Genomic DNA, 14,848 nt, shown 5'->3' with positions numbered 1-14,848 from the left:
TTCGTCTGTCTTTCCCGTCTCCATACAAGGAAGACAAATGGTTTCCTCATTTCGAAATCCATTGAGCCTGGTTTCCGCTCAACAGCCCAAATTTGCTTTCTGGCTAGACTCAAGAATGGACGCCGCTATCTACAAGCACACAGGATGCCTGGCACTCCCATCTCCTTTCATTCATATCATTGACACATCTCAGTTCTGAACACATGGCACGGTTTATACCAGATCCCAAGTTATTGCTAAGCCCCACGTCGATTGCCCGTCGACATAAGTGTGATTTTCTTCTTTTTTCCTTTCTTCGTTGAAGGGCCTCCACCGCCAGAGCGTGAGCCACCGTTGTTCAAAGAAGCCTCGACCATAGCCACTGCATCGCCCTCGTCAAGTAAATCTTGCTCCCATCCTTGCAACCAGCCGTCGTCTACTTGTGCGCTGACAGGTTCAGGCGCTGAGAGCAACGGCGGGGAGGTTGGTGCGACTGCCGCTGTACCCCAGACTGTCCGAGGCGCGTCAGGACTAGTACCTGGCGTGGCCAATGTCGCAAACGCAGACTGAGCCCGAATGTTGCCCCATGGCGGTGTGGTCGCTAGACCGGATTCGCCTGGCGAAGAGCTGGTCTGAGCGGCTGATTCGACCAACGGTTGGAAATCTGACTCGGTAAAACTCTTGGGCACAGAACTTGGCCTCCGCGGCCGTCGGGCGGCCGCCCATCTCTTATCTTCCTCTTCCTTTTCGGCCCGGATTCTATCTCTCTCTTCTCTTGCTTCCTTTTCCAGGTTCCTCTTTCGTCGCTTGGTAATGTCGTCCTGAAACTGCTCTAGAATGACTGGGCTGATGACATCTGTCCAGTCACATTCCAGAAATGTCACCTCGCAGCCATATGGTAAGTGAGCCATGTACTTGGCCCTTTTGCGCAGGTCGTCATCTATGATATGCCCTGTTGATATATGCTCTACCCGTGGAAGGATGGTCGAAGGAAACGCGGAAAAGTCGCCAAAAGCAGCCTTCAGAATCCGAATGTCTAAGGGTGAAAGAAAGAAGTTTGGTAATGCATGGTAGAAATAGAACGGGTGAGACGATGGTCGATGAGGCCCTTGGGCATGTTTCGAGGGTGCTGATGCAGGTTTGGTGGCTGTGACGCCTTGATCAAGAGTCATTAACTTGACGGCTGAAGTCAAGTTAGAGGCGTCGTGTTCGGCCGAATCCCACGACTCCGGGATTTCTGGTTGCTTTGTAGAAGAGGTTGGCACTGCCGCAGGAGGATTACCCAAGCCGGACAACTTCTGTTTGGCATCTTCGATAGCCAGGACAGCTTTCCGGGTCCAAGTGTTATCATCGCCAAACATCAGTTCATCCTCCTTTTCTTGAGTGTCGAGGTCTGCAATCTCCTGGTCATGCTGAGCTTCCATATACTGTTCACCACCTTTCATGAAACGAGCGTACTCCATCATCCCAGCCACATTGACCCAGGGGATGTCCTCAGAGCGATTGGTGCTCTCGGCGGTGTCTCTGGGCAATGCCAGTGTGGTACCAGGCTCACGCTTTAGCAGCCTCAGAAGGATGTCACCACCTTCTCTCAGCATGCTGACATCGTTGCCCTGGATCCATCTGACCGGTCTTGCGTCAGATATGTAGATACTATCCTCGCAGATTGGGCATTTTTTCCACCTCGGCCGCTTTTCGGGAACAGGATTCAATTCGTCCGTAGAATGCATATAGCGGATAAGGCATGGTAGACAGAAGATGTGGCCGCATTTGGCCATGCGTGGAGCGACTGGAGCGGACAGGCAGATTGGACAACTAGCATCTTGAGTCTCGGCCGAAGCCAGCACTTGCAAGACGGCATCCCAACTGACGTAGACATCTGCGTCGACTGTCTGAGCGTGGTATTCTCGGTCAGGACGGACGACGAAACGATAGTTCGCATGGACATAGCGGGCTTTGTCAACAGCATGATAGCCGGAGCCAAGGCCCCAGGTAGGATTGCGTCTCTGATGTCGATGATTGAAGTGATGCTGATAGTGGTGCTGAGGGCGGGGAGGCAGGGAAAAGTTCATCAGGTGGGTGATGGAGGTCTGACCCTTGCGTGAGTTGATAGACTTCATGGCGTGAGTCTCATGCAGGACATCCTCATCGACGAGACGCGGTTTCCTCTGTTGCTTGTGCTGCTTCTTTAACAATTGGTTCCCGCGCGCCTGCGGAGTCTGACGCGTTGCAACAGCTGCGCCGGAACTCCCTGAGCTGTTGGAACGCTTGGAGAAGGAGTTATCGGGAGGAGCGAGTGAGAAACTGGACGAATTCGACGACGGAGGGAGTTTGCTTGTGGGCTGAATGGAGGTGGCGCTGGATGACATCGCTGCTGGTGGTGAAGTGTCTCCTCAAGCCGGCAGTGAAGCAGACCAGAGTCCTCGACGACAATAGGAAGATGAGGGATTGCAGGACGACAAACGTCAGCAGATGTGACAAATGGATGTAATGGACACAGACTACAATCACCCCCAGTGAAGGGGTGGAGGTAGTTTGAATGAGGTTGAAACAGTCGACGACAGCGCAGGGAGGAAGACTATGGCGATGGTAAGTCACGGCGGGGGGCATCATCACGAGAATGACTGGCACCACAAGGACCGCTGGGTGCTACTACTGGCTGGTGCTGGTGACTCCCGGCCACTCAACCGGCGATAGGTGGGCGATGGGTGGGCGACGCACCCAGCAGGCTTACCTAATTCCCCTCGAGAATTGGAGAAGGACACCCGAAGGGGGCGATTAGCCGGGCCAGCCTGGCAGTGGTTCGTGCACTTCGCGGTTAGCGCCCACCGGCAGACTGCGAAATCCGCCGAAAGTTGAACTGCGGGTGAGTGCGCATCTCAGAAAGATTCCAACTTGGACCTCGTCTCCCAGAAGTTGCTTGATCACCTCACAAGCAATCTTCATCCTCTCCCCTCTAACCCTTGTTCTCTTTCTGCCGGCCAGACAGCGCCAGGCGTCTCACTTCGTTTGTTTGGGAGAAGTCGCCTCGATCGACTTTGACCGACCGCGCTTTCCCTCACCTTCCTTCTTCTTCCCCTGGGCGCAGGAGCCCTCGCAGCAGCACCAGCAGCAGCATCACCGCCAACTCCCACTGCCTGTCGTCTCCGCGCCCTCTTTGAATCATGGAGCAGCAGAGATCGTCGGTTTAGGAGACCACAGATCGGAGAGACAAGAGACGCGCTTCGTCCCACCGTTTGACATCATGTCCTGGCGCAGAAGGTGGTGAACGCGACTTTATCGAAACCATGCAACAAAACCACCATCCCTATGGGCAACATCCCATGCCCATGCAGCCTCCTCAGAGGCGTCATGATGTCCCCTACGCGAATATGCCGCCTCCCATGAGGCCTCATCCGCAATATCAACCATACTATCAACAGCATATGGCCCCAATGATGCCCCAATACCCTCAACACTATCCGCCGAACTGGTATGGATATCAACAACCCCACATGCATCCTATGCATGGCAGACCGCCATATTATGCTCAGCTCCCTGTCCCGCCGCCTCAGTATCCTCCTGCGGCTCCTCCTCCCCATCACGGGCCTCTGGTTGTATCCTCCCAGCCGCACGTGCAACCTACGCCTCGACTCCCTCAAGGAGTAGCATCTATGCAGCCACCTCCAACCTCGACCGCTCCTTCGATTGCCTCGAACCCGGTTCAAACACCGCCTTCTCCTCCGCTCAGCACCTCAAGCACGGTGAATACAAGAAAAGATAACATCTCTCCGGCGATTTCTCCTGCACCTCAACGGGTCCAAACCCCGTCTGCTGATACTCCCAGAGAACCCTTTTACCCTCCAGTCCCTTGGTTGTCTGTCGAGGGCGAAGCCTTCCCCCCGCGTGCTCCTCGACAGAGACGGCGGATTCCTCGTTCCCGGCTCGCCAAGGAACCGGTGGTCTATCCCGTGGTAGAACCAACCGCCCAAGAACCAAGTGCTCCCGCAGCCACTGAAGAAGAGCCGGCACAAGAGCAATTGAAAGCACTGCCACAAGAGGAGGATGAGCCCACAGATACCTCCGCCGAACAGCCTGTCACACAAGCATCAACACCCTTGCCATCGGATGCCCCCTCGGATGCCGCTTCTACCCAACCAACGACCCCTTCTTCTGCCGTTCCTGCTCCCCTGTCAAAATCTCAGCAAACTCCGACTCAACCAAAAGTTAGACCCATTGGTCCTGTCCTGCCAGCCGTCCCAGTCCTGCCATCTAGCCCTTCCGCAACGCGCTCAAGCCACCGTGATTCAATCGTCTCAGCACAATCAAAGTCATCCGAATCAGCACAACCATCTCTAGAGATAAAGGAGCCGGAAAACATTTCATCAGAGGCGTCGGAAACGAAGGCAATTTCTGAAGCTGCCGCTCCTACTGTTTCCCCGCCGGCTCCGCCAAAATCTTGGGCAAATCTTTTCAAGTCAAATGAAGTGCGGAGTGGCCTGTCCACGGCCCTGCCTTCCAAGGCGGCCTCAACCGTATCTGGAACCGGGAAGAGTGAGACCCTGTCTGATGTGCTTAACGACATGAACGCGATCGTTGAGGCACCACATAAAATCTCTTTCCTAAAACCGCGTGGGCTTGTCAATACAGGCAACATGTGCTACATGAACTCTGTGTTGCAAGTCCTTGTTTTCTGCTTGCCGTTCTACGATTTTCTAGCAAAATTGGCTGACCGAGCTCCACACACATTCAAGAGCGACACTCCCTTGATTGATGCAGTCATAATGTTTGTACGAGAATACCCCATCATCTGCTCTGCAAATTCCGTGGATCAGCTCCGCCTGCGCTTAAAGCCAGATGATTATGAGAACTATGGCGACTCTTTCATTCCCGAGTACGTTTATGCCGCAATCAAGGATCTGCCTCGGTTTCGAGAAATGAGGAGGGGCCATCAGCAGGACGCTCAAGAATTCCTCGGATTTCTACTGGAAGAGCTGCATGAAGAATGTGCTCGCGCCATGAAATCTACTACGGCTTCGAGTTCCGGCCGAACGACGCCTGTTGGCAGTGTTTCCAACGCCTCGGAGCACGCTGATACTGAGAATGGCTGGACGGAAGTGGGCCACAAGCAAAAGCCTGCTGTCACCCGATCTTCAGGAATGATTGCCGCAGAATCTCCTGTAACCAACATCTTTGGTGGGAAACTTCGGTCCGAGCTGAAGGTTTCCGGAAACAAGTTGTCCATCACTCTGGAGCCATACTCACCGTTGCAGCTTGACATCGGCTCTCCTCAGGTCAACAACATCATTGACGCCTTAAAAGGACTTACCAGACCGGAGAGTATGCAAGGTGATTTTTACACCCCAAGAGGAGTGAAAGCCACTGCAACAAAACAAGTCTTTATTGAGACTCTACCTCCAGTCCTGATCCTCCACCTCAAACGGTTCCATTATGATAACACCACGAAACGTGCGGAGAAGATCTGGAAACGAGTTGGCTACCCGCTGGAACTCGAAATTCCCAAGGAGGTATTCCCTCTGCAGGTGCGGAACAAATACACGGCTCACGGTGGCCTACCCAAATACCGCCTCACAGGTGTCATCTACCATCATGGCAAGAACGCCAACGGCGGTCACTACACTGTTGACATTCGCCGCCAAGATGGCCGTGAATGGATCCGCATGGACGACACAATACTGCGTCGCATCAGGGCCGAAGAAGTTGCGGAGGGTGGCGCTGAGGAAGATCCCAAGGTCCTTGCAGCAGCCCTGGAGCAACACAAAGCGAGCGGCAACCGATTCGAGCAATTTGATCAAGAAGCCGATGAGGATGATACCTCCGACAAAACATGGAACCAAGTCAACGGGCATTCGAGATCAAAATCGACGATGAGCGCCGTGGTAAATGGAACTTCCACACCAAAAGATTCATCCGGGAAACAGACGCCAAATCCCAAGTACGCCATCAAGGACAACAAAGTTGCCTATCTCCTCTTCTACCAACGGATCTCCAATTAAATTTCGGAATCCAATATGCTTGAAGCGCATGATGTCCAATCGGCCTTATTCCTTCGTCAATTGAACAGGCCATGGACCACGATTTATCATGTCTTCTAGACCATGACGAGAAGACTCGTCATCTTTTGCGATCGTTCTTGAAATCATTACAGCGCCTTCTTTGTAGATAAAAGCGAGCATTCGTCGGTAGGAGGAGGAAGATACAAAAGTCACAGCGGAAAAGTTCGCAAGCCACTAATATCAAAAGCGACATGCCATGCATGATGGACGGTACCAACGAGACTGGAAGCGGTTCAATTAATGGAATCGAGTGCAGTCTCTCGTTCATATCACCTCTTGTCCCTTCTACGCGCCGAGACCTCGCATATTCTTCGAAGCAACCGATTGATCTACCGAGATATGGTGACCGGCCTCAGATATGATGCTCAACAATAGCCACGGTTGGAATGCGGCTGTATCAGTCATGCCATGGGATAGATGAGGAGATGGACTTTCCGCGGCTATGAGAATCCGACCGCTGGAGGCTTTGGTGGCCAGAGGGAGCTTCCATTGCGCAGAGAAGACAGGGTGGCAAGACAGGGACCGAACGCAGTGACTCGGAAGTAGACCTTGGACTTTGCGCATGTATCCATGTTATTCATGGGCAGTGCTTGGATGTGTTTGCACGAAGGGTGAGGGCAACTAGGCTTTGTCGTGGCTGTCATGATGTCGGTGAATACTTCCCTAGCTTCGAGACAACAAAGTTCGTAAGGCTGCCTGCTTGCCGCCGTGCGGTGGAAGCATGGTGTCTACCCTATTAATACAGTTTACCTTTCTATTCTTGCTGCTGCTTCTTTGCTTTCCCAGCCTCGTGGGAGTATTCTGAGTGCCGGCCAATTGAGGGACCTACTACCAGTAACCCCCTGTAAACACTGAGAGAAGACCATTATGACTAGGAAGTGCACCAGCGCCGTGCTTTTGAATTTTCATTAAACATATTCAACTAATGTTTTTCCCAATGGCATAGTACCCGACAAAATACATAAAATACACGGCCCAGGCGCTCGCCAAAAACATGCTCTCGGCCCGGGTCCCCGTCGAAAAGGAGCGCCACGCCTTGTACGCGGACAGGGGATGATCCCGATCCCTTTTGCTGCTGCTGCTGCTGCTGATTGTTGTTTTTGCTGTTTGCGGAGACGCTTCCATGCGTGTTTGGGGGTCTGATTCTGGGGTTGATTCCTTGCGAGGCTCTAGCGCCCGGGCTTCCTGCCCGTCCGGTGGTTGTTGGTCGTTAATAATGCGTGATTGGAAGGGAATGGGATTTTCGGGTTCGGCTTCTTCTTCGTCGTTTTGGTGGCATCCTCCATCGGCGGCCTCGTCTCGTCGTTCACTTTCGTCTTTAGGCTCCGCGTCTCCGTGCCTGTCCGTTTCTTCTTCCCCTTTACTTCCTCCTCCTCCTCCTCCTCCTCCTCCTCCTCCGAGTTCCTCAGGTCGTTTGTCCGGCGGGCTTGTTGGCGGTTCCGGTGGTCGGGGTGGTGGATTCAGCCACCTGAGTGGTGAACTTGGTAAAGGGTTTCTTTTGGTTTACGTGGTTCTCGCTCAGCTTACGCTCTTTTCTCTTGCGCGATTCACAGTTTTTTTGATTTTTTGGTTTTGGATTCTTTTTTTTTTTTTATTGATTCTTCTTTATTTCTTCTTTCGATGTTTCATCCGGGCAGAGAAGGGGGGAAGGCTCTTTTCAGGAGTGGAGGATCCATGCTGCTTGTTTGCTAGCGGGGAGTCCTCCAGGCCCTGCCTGCCCTTCTTGTCCGCAAGAACTTGTGGTACACGAACGGGCGAAACTTACTCTTCAGCGTCGCTCTTGACGTTCGGTGCATCACTCGGTCCACTATTCAGACTCTCGACCCCCAGGTTCGTGTCGTGTGTATCGTCGGTTTCGTGCGACTTGGCGGCACGCTCGACCGCGCTGAAGACGCTGCCATTGAGCAGTCTGCCCCTGATGCGGCTCCCCTCGCGGACGTCGGGAATGCTGCGTTCTTCAATGTGCCATTGCTGGATCGCGCGGATAATGTCGACGGCCAGCTGCCCGTTGCGCTTCAGCGCTGTCGCCCAATGCGCGGGGATCTTGTCGCTGGTGGTTAATTGGCGCGCGATCGAGGAGACCATCATCTCGCGCATCTCGTTGTCTTCGTCCGTCTCGGCGTAGATGTACTGCACGCGACGGAGGCCCGGGTATGTGGAGGTGCTGTGGTAGAATTCTCGGACGGCTTCGACCACGTCGACGCTGAGCTTCTTGATCTGCAACTTCTCCGAGAGCAGATACAGGTCAAGCAGGGGGCCGATGTCCTTCTCTGTCTTTGGCGTGTGGAGAGACTTGGAGTACAGCCAGCCTACCAGAAGCTCAAATGGGTAGGCGTCCTCGTCCGTGAGGTTGTAGGTCTTGTCTTCCTGCGATTTCTTCTTCCCTTCATTCTTGCCCTCTTCTCCGCGGAAGACGGACGAGAAGAACGGCGAGTGATAGCAGAGGAGTTCCTCGTGGAGAGACCAGTGCGTCGAGTCCGGGCCGACGTAGACGTCTACCAAGGAAGAGGTAAGAAGCCTATGAAAGCGTCAGTGACCATCTCAAAGTCTCCGATGCGCCAGGCGACTGCAGCGGCCTGTCGCCTACTTGCAGGGTACTCACTCATGAAGAGGCTTCTCCCCTTGATCGTTGTGCTCGCCAATTCCGTTCTCCATGACTGCAGTCGGCATTTGACGGGCTTCAATTAGGCAAGGGAATAAGACAGCAATTGAAAATGCGGGGGAAGGAGACGACTGCCGGGATGGTTAAGGCGTACTACGCGACAACGAAAAACGAGGTAATTGGAAGAGAAGAACAAAGTTGCGACAGACAGAAGGGAAAAGAGAGGTGCCGACAGGTATCTTTTAACGGCTTGAAGCAGAGGCCATGATGGGAAAGCCACCCAGACCGAACCCTGGGACAGAAAAGACGGATGGCTGGCTGGTTCAAGCATCAACCTTTGCATTGCGCTTTGGTGACAAGCTCGCCCGAAATGCAACATGAACGACGTCAGTGGTTCAAGCCACAATTCCAAAGAATGGCCCGTGCCAGGCGGGTCCTTGAGCTGAGGCACCGGCCATGAGTGGACGGGAGCAGCAGCAACATGCGCTGGGCGAGTGAGGACCCGAATCGCTGACAAGGATGAGGAGGTGTGAGATGCGGAGTTTCTGATGCGGATGCCTGGACGAGGGAAGAAGTGAAAAACAGGTTTGTGGCGGTGGAGCTGAAGATGCAGAGAGTGCGATGCTGATCACGTGGCTGGTGTTGCACTTGACCCTTTTTGGTTTCACGAACGATGGGGGGGGAAGTGAGAAAAACAGGTAGGTTGCAAACAGAGAAAGGCTTGTAGCGGTAGGTAGACACACGTCTGGAACACCAAGATAAGGCCATACCACACCCAGAGAGCAGCTCAGTGTTTCTTTTTTTTCTATCCTCATGACCTAGATATCGACGCTCAATACCGGCCCATACGTACTATCCCGTCACAAGCTTATTCACACAGATTTACCCTCACCCTGTTCTACCGCACTTCCGTGGCCCCTCCATTTTATATCCACATGGCCGTTTCTATCTTCTATTGAAATTCAGGTACCTCGAACCCAAGAACAGCAGGATCAGGTTACTCGCAATGAAAGCCGCAAAGATCCCGAGATCCCGCCAGCGATGGTTGAAGCTCAACTCCAACGGCTCGTAGAATTGGTCGCCAATCTTGTAAGCGCAGTACTCACACATATCGCTTACATTGCTGGCAAGGTAGCCTGCCCCGCCGCGTTGGAAGAAGTTGCGCATGTACTCGCCGCAATCTTGGCCCGGAGGTGAAGGGAACGGGTTGAGTTCCGACGACTTGCAGACCACGGGTAGGCCGTGCAGTTCCGTGGTGACCATCCCGGACACCAAGCGGGTGAAAGGGTCAAGTTGGTACAGCCAGGCACGCCAAAAACCGGGGATCTGTGGCTTGGGGATGGTGACACCGCAAAACAAGGCAAAGGTAATGACGATAAACGGGTTGATCAAACTGGAGATGAAGCTCGACGGCGTGATCGCGGCAATCATCTGGCCCATGGTCACCGAGAACAACTCAGTGATCAGCACCATGAAGAATTGATAGCCCGCTCGCGAACTGTCGTTATTGAACCCGGGCAGGTAGTATATCGGGATGAAGAAGCCAACCGTACATAAAAGGCTGTAGGGCATCTCGGCGCAGACCATGGCAAAGGCAAATGGAAATTGGCTGTACGCTTTCGCTGCAGATTCTCGGTAGAAGATGAGCCGGGAAAAGTCGTACATGGGTTCCACCTGCGCCAATATCAGGGCTGGGATGATGGTGACTTGAAAGATGACGAAGACTCTGTACTGTAAGCTTGACCGACTGTCGTCGAGCTGCAAGAATGCCAACCCCGAGAGCAGCGCGATAGCCACGTGGTTGAACAGCCTCGTAAACCCATAGTTCGGTGAGCGCCAGAATGCCAGGTGTGTTCGGTTAGAAACGACCTTGATTTGATGCCACAGCGGAGAAGCGTATTCTTTTTCATCCAACTTCGATTCGCCGGCGACTTCGCGTTGACGTCGTGCTTTCATGTCGATGATCTCGGTCTTGACAGTCGCGAGTTCCTCACTTTCGCGCCAAATATCGCCCCAGTCCTTCTCACCAATGCGAGGTGCAATGCCTGCTCCAATAGCATCCAGCATCCATTCTGCCGGATTGGCATCAGGAGGACAGTCTGCGCCATATTTGTGGAAGTAACCCAGAAGCGCGTGTGCGTCTTTGCCGATGTCTCCGAAGTAGACGGTCTCTCCACCCTTTTGTAGCAGCAGAAGCCGGTCGAAGTTCTCAAACAAGGCGCTGTTCGGCTGGTGAATTGTGCAGAGAATTGCTTGTCCGGCGGCAGAGAGCTTGCGGAGGAAGCGGACAATGTTAAATGCAGACTGTGAATCGAGACCCGAAGTGGGTTCGTCAAGGAAGAGCAACAACTGGGGCTTTGCAGCAAGTTCGACGCCAATGGTCACTCTTTTGCGCTCTTCAACCGAAAGACCGCTTTCAGGGCTGCCAATGATGGCGTCCGCAAGGTTTTCGAGTTCGAGTAGGCAAAGAACTTCTTCAACATAGGCGTACTTTTGTTCTTGGGGCACTTCGTACGGTTGGCGAAGGTCGGCGCTGAATCGCAGAGCTTCTCGGACCGTCTGAGTAGATTCGTGGACGTCGAGTTGTTCTGCGTAGGAGGTTCCTCTCTGAAATCCAATGCCTGGCTTTTGACCGTCAACCAAGATATCTCCGCCAATCACACCAATATTCTTTCGAGAAGCGAGAACGTCGAGTAGAGTGGTCTTGCCGGCTCCACTAGCACCCATCAAAGCAGTCAACTGCCCGGGACGTACGTATCCGAAGACATCCTTCAGCAGCCGCAGTTGTCCAGCGGGAGTAGGGACATCGTAGGTAAGATTCTCCCACGTCAGCACAGCCTTGGAGGTGATATTGAGCTCTGAGCTGTCCTCGGCATCTTGTTTGGTTTGTCGCCTTCGTTTCCGTTCTTGCAGTTTCTCATTCAAGATCTTCCTTTCTTTGTTTTCTTTTGCGAAGTAAGTAACCGTACGGCCACCGGCTCCGTACTTGATCATTTCTCCTAGCATGACGTTGGTGAACAGGAAGAGCGCGATCAACACGATGATAATGCCAAAGTTACGCCAGAGATCCGATGGGTCGTAAGAAAAGCCCTTTTTAACATATGCTGTCCCTGATACCTCGATCGATCCTGCTTGAGAACCAGGGAGTGTGCAGACTTGGTGGTCAATATTATTGTATCCAGGACCGGACGGTATTAGCGACTCGTCGGTACAGCGCATTGTCAGTCTCTTGAATTCATTCATCATCATAGCAGCGAAACCAAGACCGAGCGCATTGACGTAAAAGATCCACCTTAACCACACTTGCTGGCTTTGGTACTGAATGATATAGCCAGAAGTGATGACGAATAAGGTGATTATGACCGCTGCAAACTTGATAGCATAGTCGAAATCCGGACATAGACAACCAATCGTGCGGAAGAACAAAGTCATCGAAAGATAGCCCGTGATAATGATGAGCACAAACGTAAAGAATGCGCCGGGGGTTCGGACCAATCCTGTCATGAAGTACACGATGACGCTGAAGACGAATATCTGAACGGAGGCAAATGCCAGGTCGACAATGATTTGTGCAAGCCATAAAGCGCTGGGCCGGTGGAAAGTATACGCTCGATGCTTGTTCACAATCGGCCGCCCGAGCATAGTAGATGCGAGTTCTGAAAATGCCTGGAATGCGTTGAAAAGTAACGCAATGAAGAGGACACCACCGCGAGTAAACGCTCCCTCAGAAGTTTTGGGTTGATTCAGCCAGACTGTACCGACGACAATCGCGATCGTAATAGACGTAATCCAGGAGACCGTAAGCGAAAATTTGTCTTGCCATTTGATCAGGAACTGTCGTTGCATCAAAGCCCAGATTTGCAAGTGGAATGGAACCGAGTATACCGAGTTTTTGGGTGTATGTTTCCGCTTAGCTTCGCGATGTGCCGCCACGAAATCGTCATAGATCTGCTTCTCCTGCTGGATGGATTCTCGATAGCCCGCCATCTCATGCTCGAGCTTTTCGGCAAAGGTGGATTTATTGAATGCGTCCACAAAGGAGTCCGGTGTCGAAGGCGCATTTTCAGGAGACCTTCCCGGCTTGTATTCTCGTTCGAACTCGTCGGTACATCCAGTCAGGTAGTCGGGTGTTGTTTGGCGTGGCTTTTCCAGGAAGCCCAGCCCTTCAAAATAGGCCCTCGCTTCCTTCGCAGGACCGAAGAAGACTTGTCTACCTTGGTCGATCACCATGACTTTGTCGAACTGGCTGTAGATGTTCTCAGATGCTTGGTACAGCGAAACGAAGGTGGTAGTTTTATAGATATTGGTCATGATTCGAAGTGATTTGGCGTAGTCGAGGGCAGTCGACGCATCGAGACCACGGGTGCTATTATCCCAGCAACAGACAGTGGCTCGAGTCACCATCATTTCAGCGATAGAGACTCTCTTTCTTTCCCCGCCAGAAACGCCGCGCATAAAAGGGTTGCCCACGATTGTGTTGATGGTGTGCTCGATATTGAACATTTTGAGTAACAATCGGATAACTCTGTCCTTGAACTCGGCTTTGCTAAGCCCCTGGGGACGTTTGCCAGGCGTTTTCGTGTCGAGTGCAAAACCGAGCGTCTGGCCAACAGTCAGGGTGGGATGATGTACATCATCCTCCTGGTTATAGACGGCCTCGCCGCGGTAAAGCTTCTCGAAAGTCGCAGCGTCAAAGGGGCCGTAAAGGACGTCTCCATCTATGCCTGTATAGCCATATCGTTGATTGGCAAGCACTTTGAGGAATGTCGTACAGCCGCTACCAGGTCGACCCAAAACAAGCACCATTTCGCCCGGTTTTGCAACCCCACGGAACCCATGCAAGATGTTGAATTCGCGACCCTTCTTGCCCCACCCGAGAATGCTCATAATCGTCCCCGGCACGTTGAAGAAGTCGATGAAAGCGTCAGGGAAGACTTTGACAAAGTTTTTGACACCACCAATACCACGGACGGTGAGGTTGTCCCAGATCACACCTGTTACCACGGCTTAGCAAAAGATAGAGGAATACCTCAGTGCCAAACTCACCGATATACTTGGGTTTGATGCCTGCAGCATTATCTGCCTCCCTCGCACCGCGTAACGTGGTTTCCAAGTCAAAGGTATCTTCGGAATTCTCATCAGACGAGCTGATAGCCTTCTCCACATCCCTCGCCCTAACGTTGGAGGCCTTCGAGTGCGTTCGTGAAATTCGGCGGCTGATTGCGCTCAATTCTTTGCTCAGCTCCGCGAAGTCCTTCTCCGCTTGTTCGACATTGACACCAGAGGTTGTGCGTTGCAGGCCGTAAGAGTCGGTTGATATCCGAGGTCGTTCATAGTGCTTTTCCCGGGTGAAATCTTCTCTATCTCGCATCGTATCATCTTGCTTTTCGTCATACTGATGGGCTTCTTCTTGGAGATGCTGATTCGTGCTAGCACCGTGTTGTTGTGCCGGGCGGTTCAGGCCCAGCTCTTTGGAAAGGGTGTCAACCATAGTTTTGCGACCTTAAGCCTTTGCGAAATCCTCGGGTAAATCCCAAAGTCTCTTGTTCGGCTATAATCGATCCTTCCCCCACATGAAACGGGGGGTGCGTTGGGCAAAGCTTGCCTCGCCCGGATCTATACAATGTCAAGAAAGAAAGAAAACTCTACAGCGTCCTAAGACACGACCGGCAGAGACAAGTCGCAAACATGATAGACAGCCTGAAAGAAGGTCAACGAAAAAGGAAAAATAAATTTGATCTCGAAAAAAGGCGGACTTCTGGACCACCGCCCGCTAGCCTCCACTTGGGCCTTGCGACGGGGCGCATAGTGCCCCCGGGTGCATAACCGGCAGAGCGGTATCCGGGTAATACGACCAGTCAACAAAGACTCCAGCCTCCGCTGTTTTGAGAACCCATGTCGGGTATCTCGCAGAGCCCCAGAGGGGGGTGGGGTGTCCTGAGTTGCCTGAAACAGCTGAGATCGTTCAGGAAGAACGCCGTCACCAGAGTGTCTCAATCGACGCAGGCAGTGAGGCTACGTCTATACGCAGTCCTTGAGCATAACTCCTGGGTACGCTCAGCGCCGAGCGGTCAGATTCCGGGGATAGGCGAGTCTCTGCTGGGTTGACTCACTGAATGCGAGCTGCTGACTCTTTGATTGAACGAAAGCATCGCGAAAATCCGTTGCGGAGCCAGATACGCAATATCTACCCGCGGGACTCGAACCGCTC

At 52.8% G+C, this 14,848-nt stretch overlaps 4 protein-coding genes across 4 annotated transcripts; 1 reads left to right on the top strand and 3 right to left on the bottom strand.

The window, feature by feature from the left end:
• Positions 1-236: 236 nt before the first annotated feature.
• Positions 237-2,348, bottom strand: Z520_05130 (uncharacterized protein; the record flags this gene model as incomplete). Its single annotated transcript, XM_016775634.1, has 1 exon — positions 237-2,348. One exon carries the CDS (start codon positions 2,346-2,348, stop codon positions 237-239), a length of 2,112 nt encoding a protein of 703 aa, XP_016633677.1.
• Positions 2,349-3,266: 918 nt separating this feature from the next.
• Z520_05129 (uncharacterized protein) lies at positions 3,267-5,975 on the top strand (the record flags this gene model as incomplete). Its single annotated transcript, XM_016775633.1, has 1 exon — positions 3,267-5,975. The coding sequence occupies one exon, from the start codon at positions 3,267-3,269 to the stop codon at positions 5,973-5,975; it is 2,709 nt and encodes a 902-aa protein (XP_016633676.1).
• A 1,821-nt stretch (positions 5,976-7,796) lies between these two features.
• Positions 7,797-8,690, bottom strand: Z520_05128 (uncharacterized protein; the record flags this gene model as incomplete). The annotated part of the gene is made up of 2 exons (XM_016775632.1): positions 7,797-8,553; positions 8,638-8,690. The coding sequence occupies 2 exons, from the start codon at positions 8,688-8,690 to the stop codon at positions 7,797-7,799; spliced, it is 810 nt and encodes a 269-aa protein (XP_016633675.1).
• Positions 8,691-9,582: 892 nt separating this feature from the next.
• On the bottom strand, positions 9,583-14,128 carry Z520_05127 (uncharacterized protein; the record flags this gene model as incomplete). Its single annotated transcript, XM_016775631.1, has 2 exons — positions 9,583-13,631; positions 13,684-14,128. The coding sequence occupies 2 exons, from the start codon at positions 14,126-14,128 to the stop codon at positions 9,583-9,585; spliced, it is 4,494 nt and encodes a 1,497-aa protein (XP_016633674.1).
• Positions 14,129-14,848: the final 720 nt, after the last annotated feature.

The sequence above is a fragment of the Fonsecaea multimorphosa genome, assembly GCF_000836435.1.
Source record: "Fonsecaea multimorphosa CBS 102226 unplaced genomic scaffold supercont1.8, whole genome shotgun sequence".
Lineage (NCBI taxonomy): Eukaryota > Fungi > Ascomycota > Eurotiomycetes > Chaetothyriales > Herpotrichiellaceae > Fonsecaea > Fonsecaea multimorphosa.
Note: the sequence above shows the minus strand (reverse complement) of the source record. Positions and strands in the feature narration are given on the sequence as shown.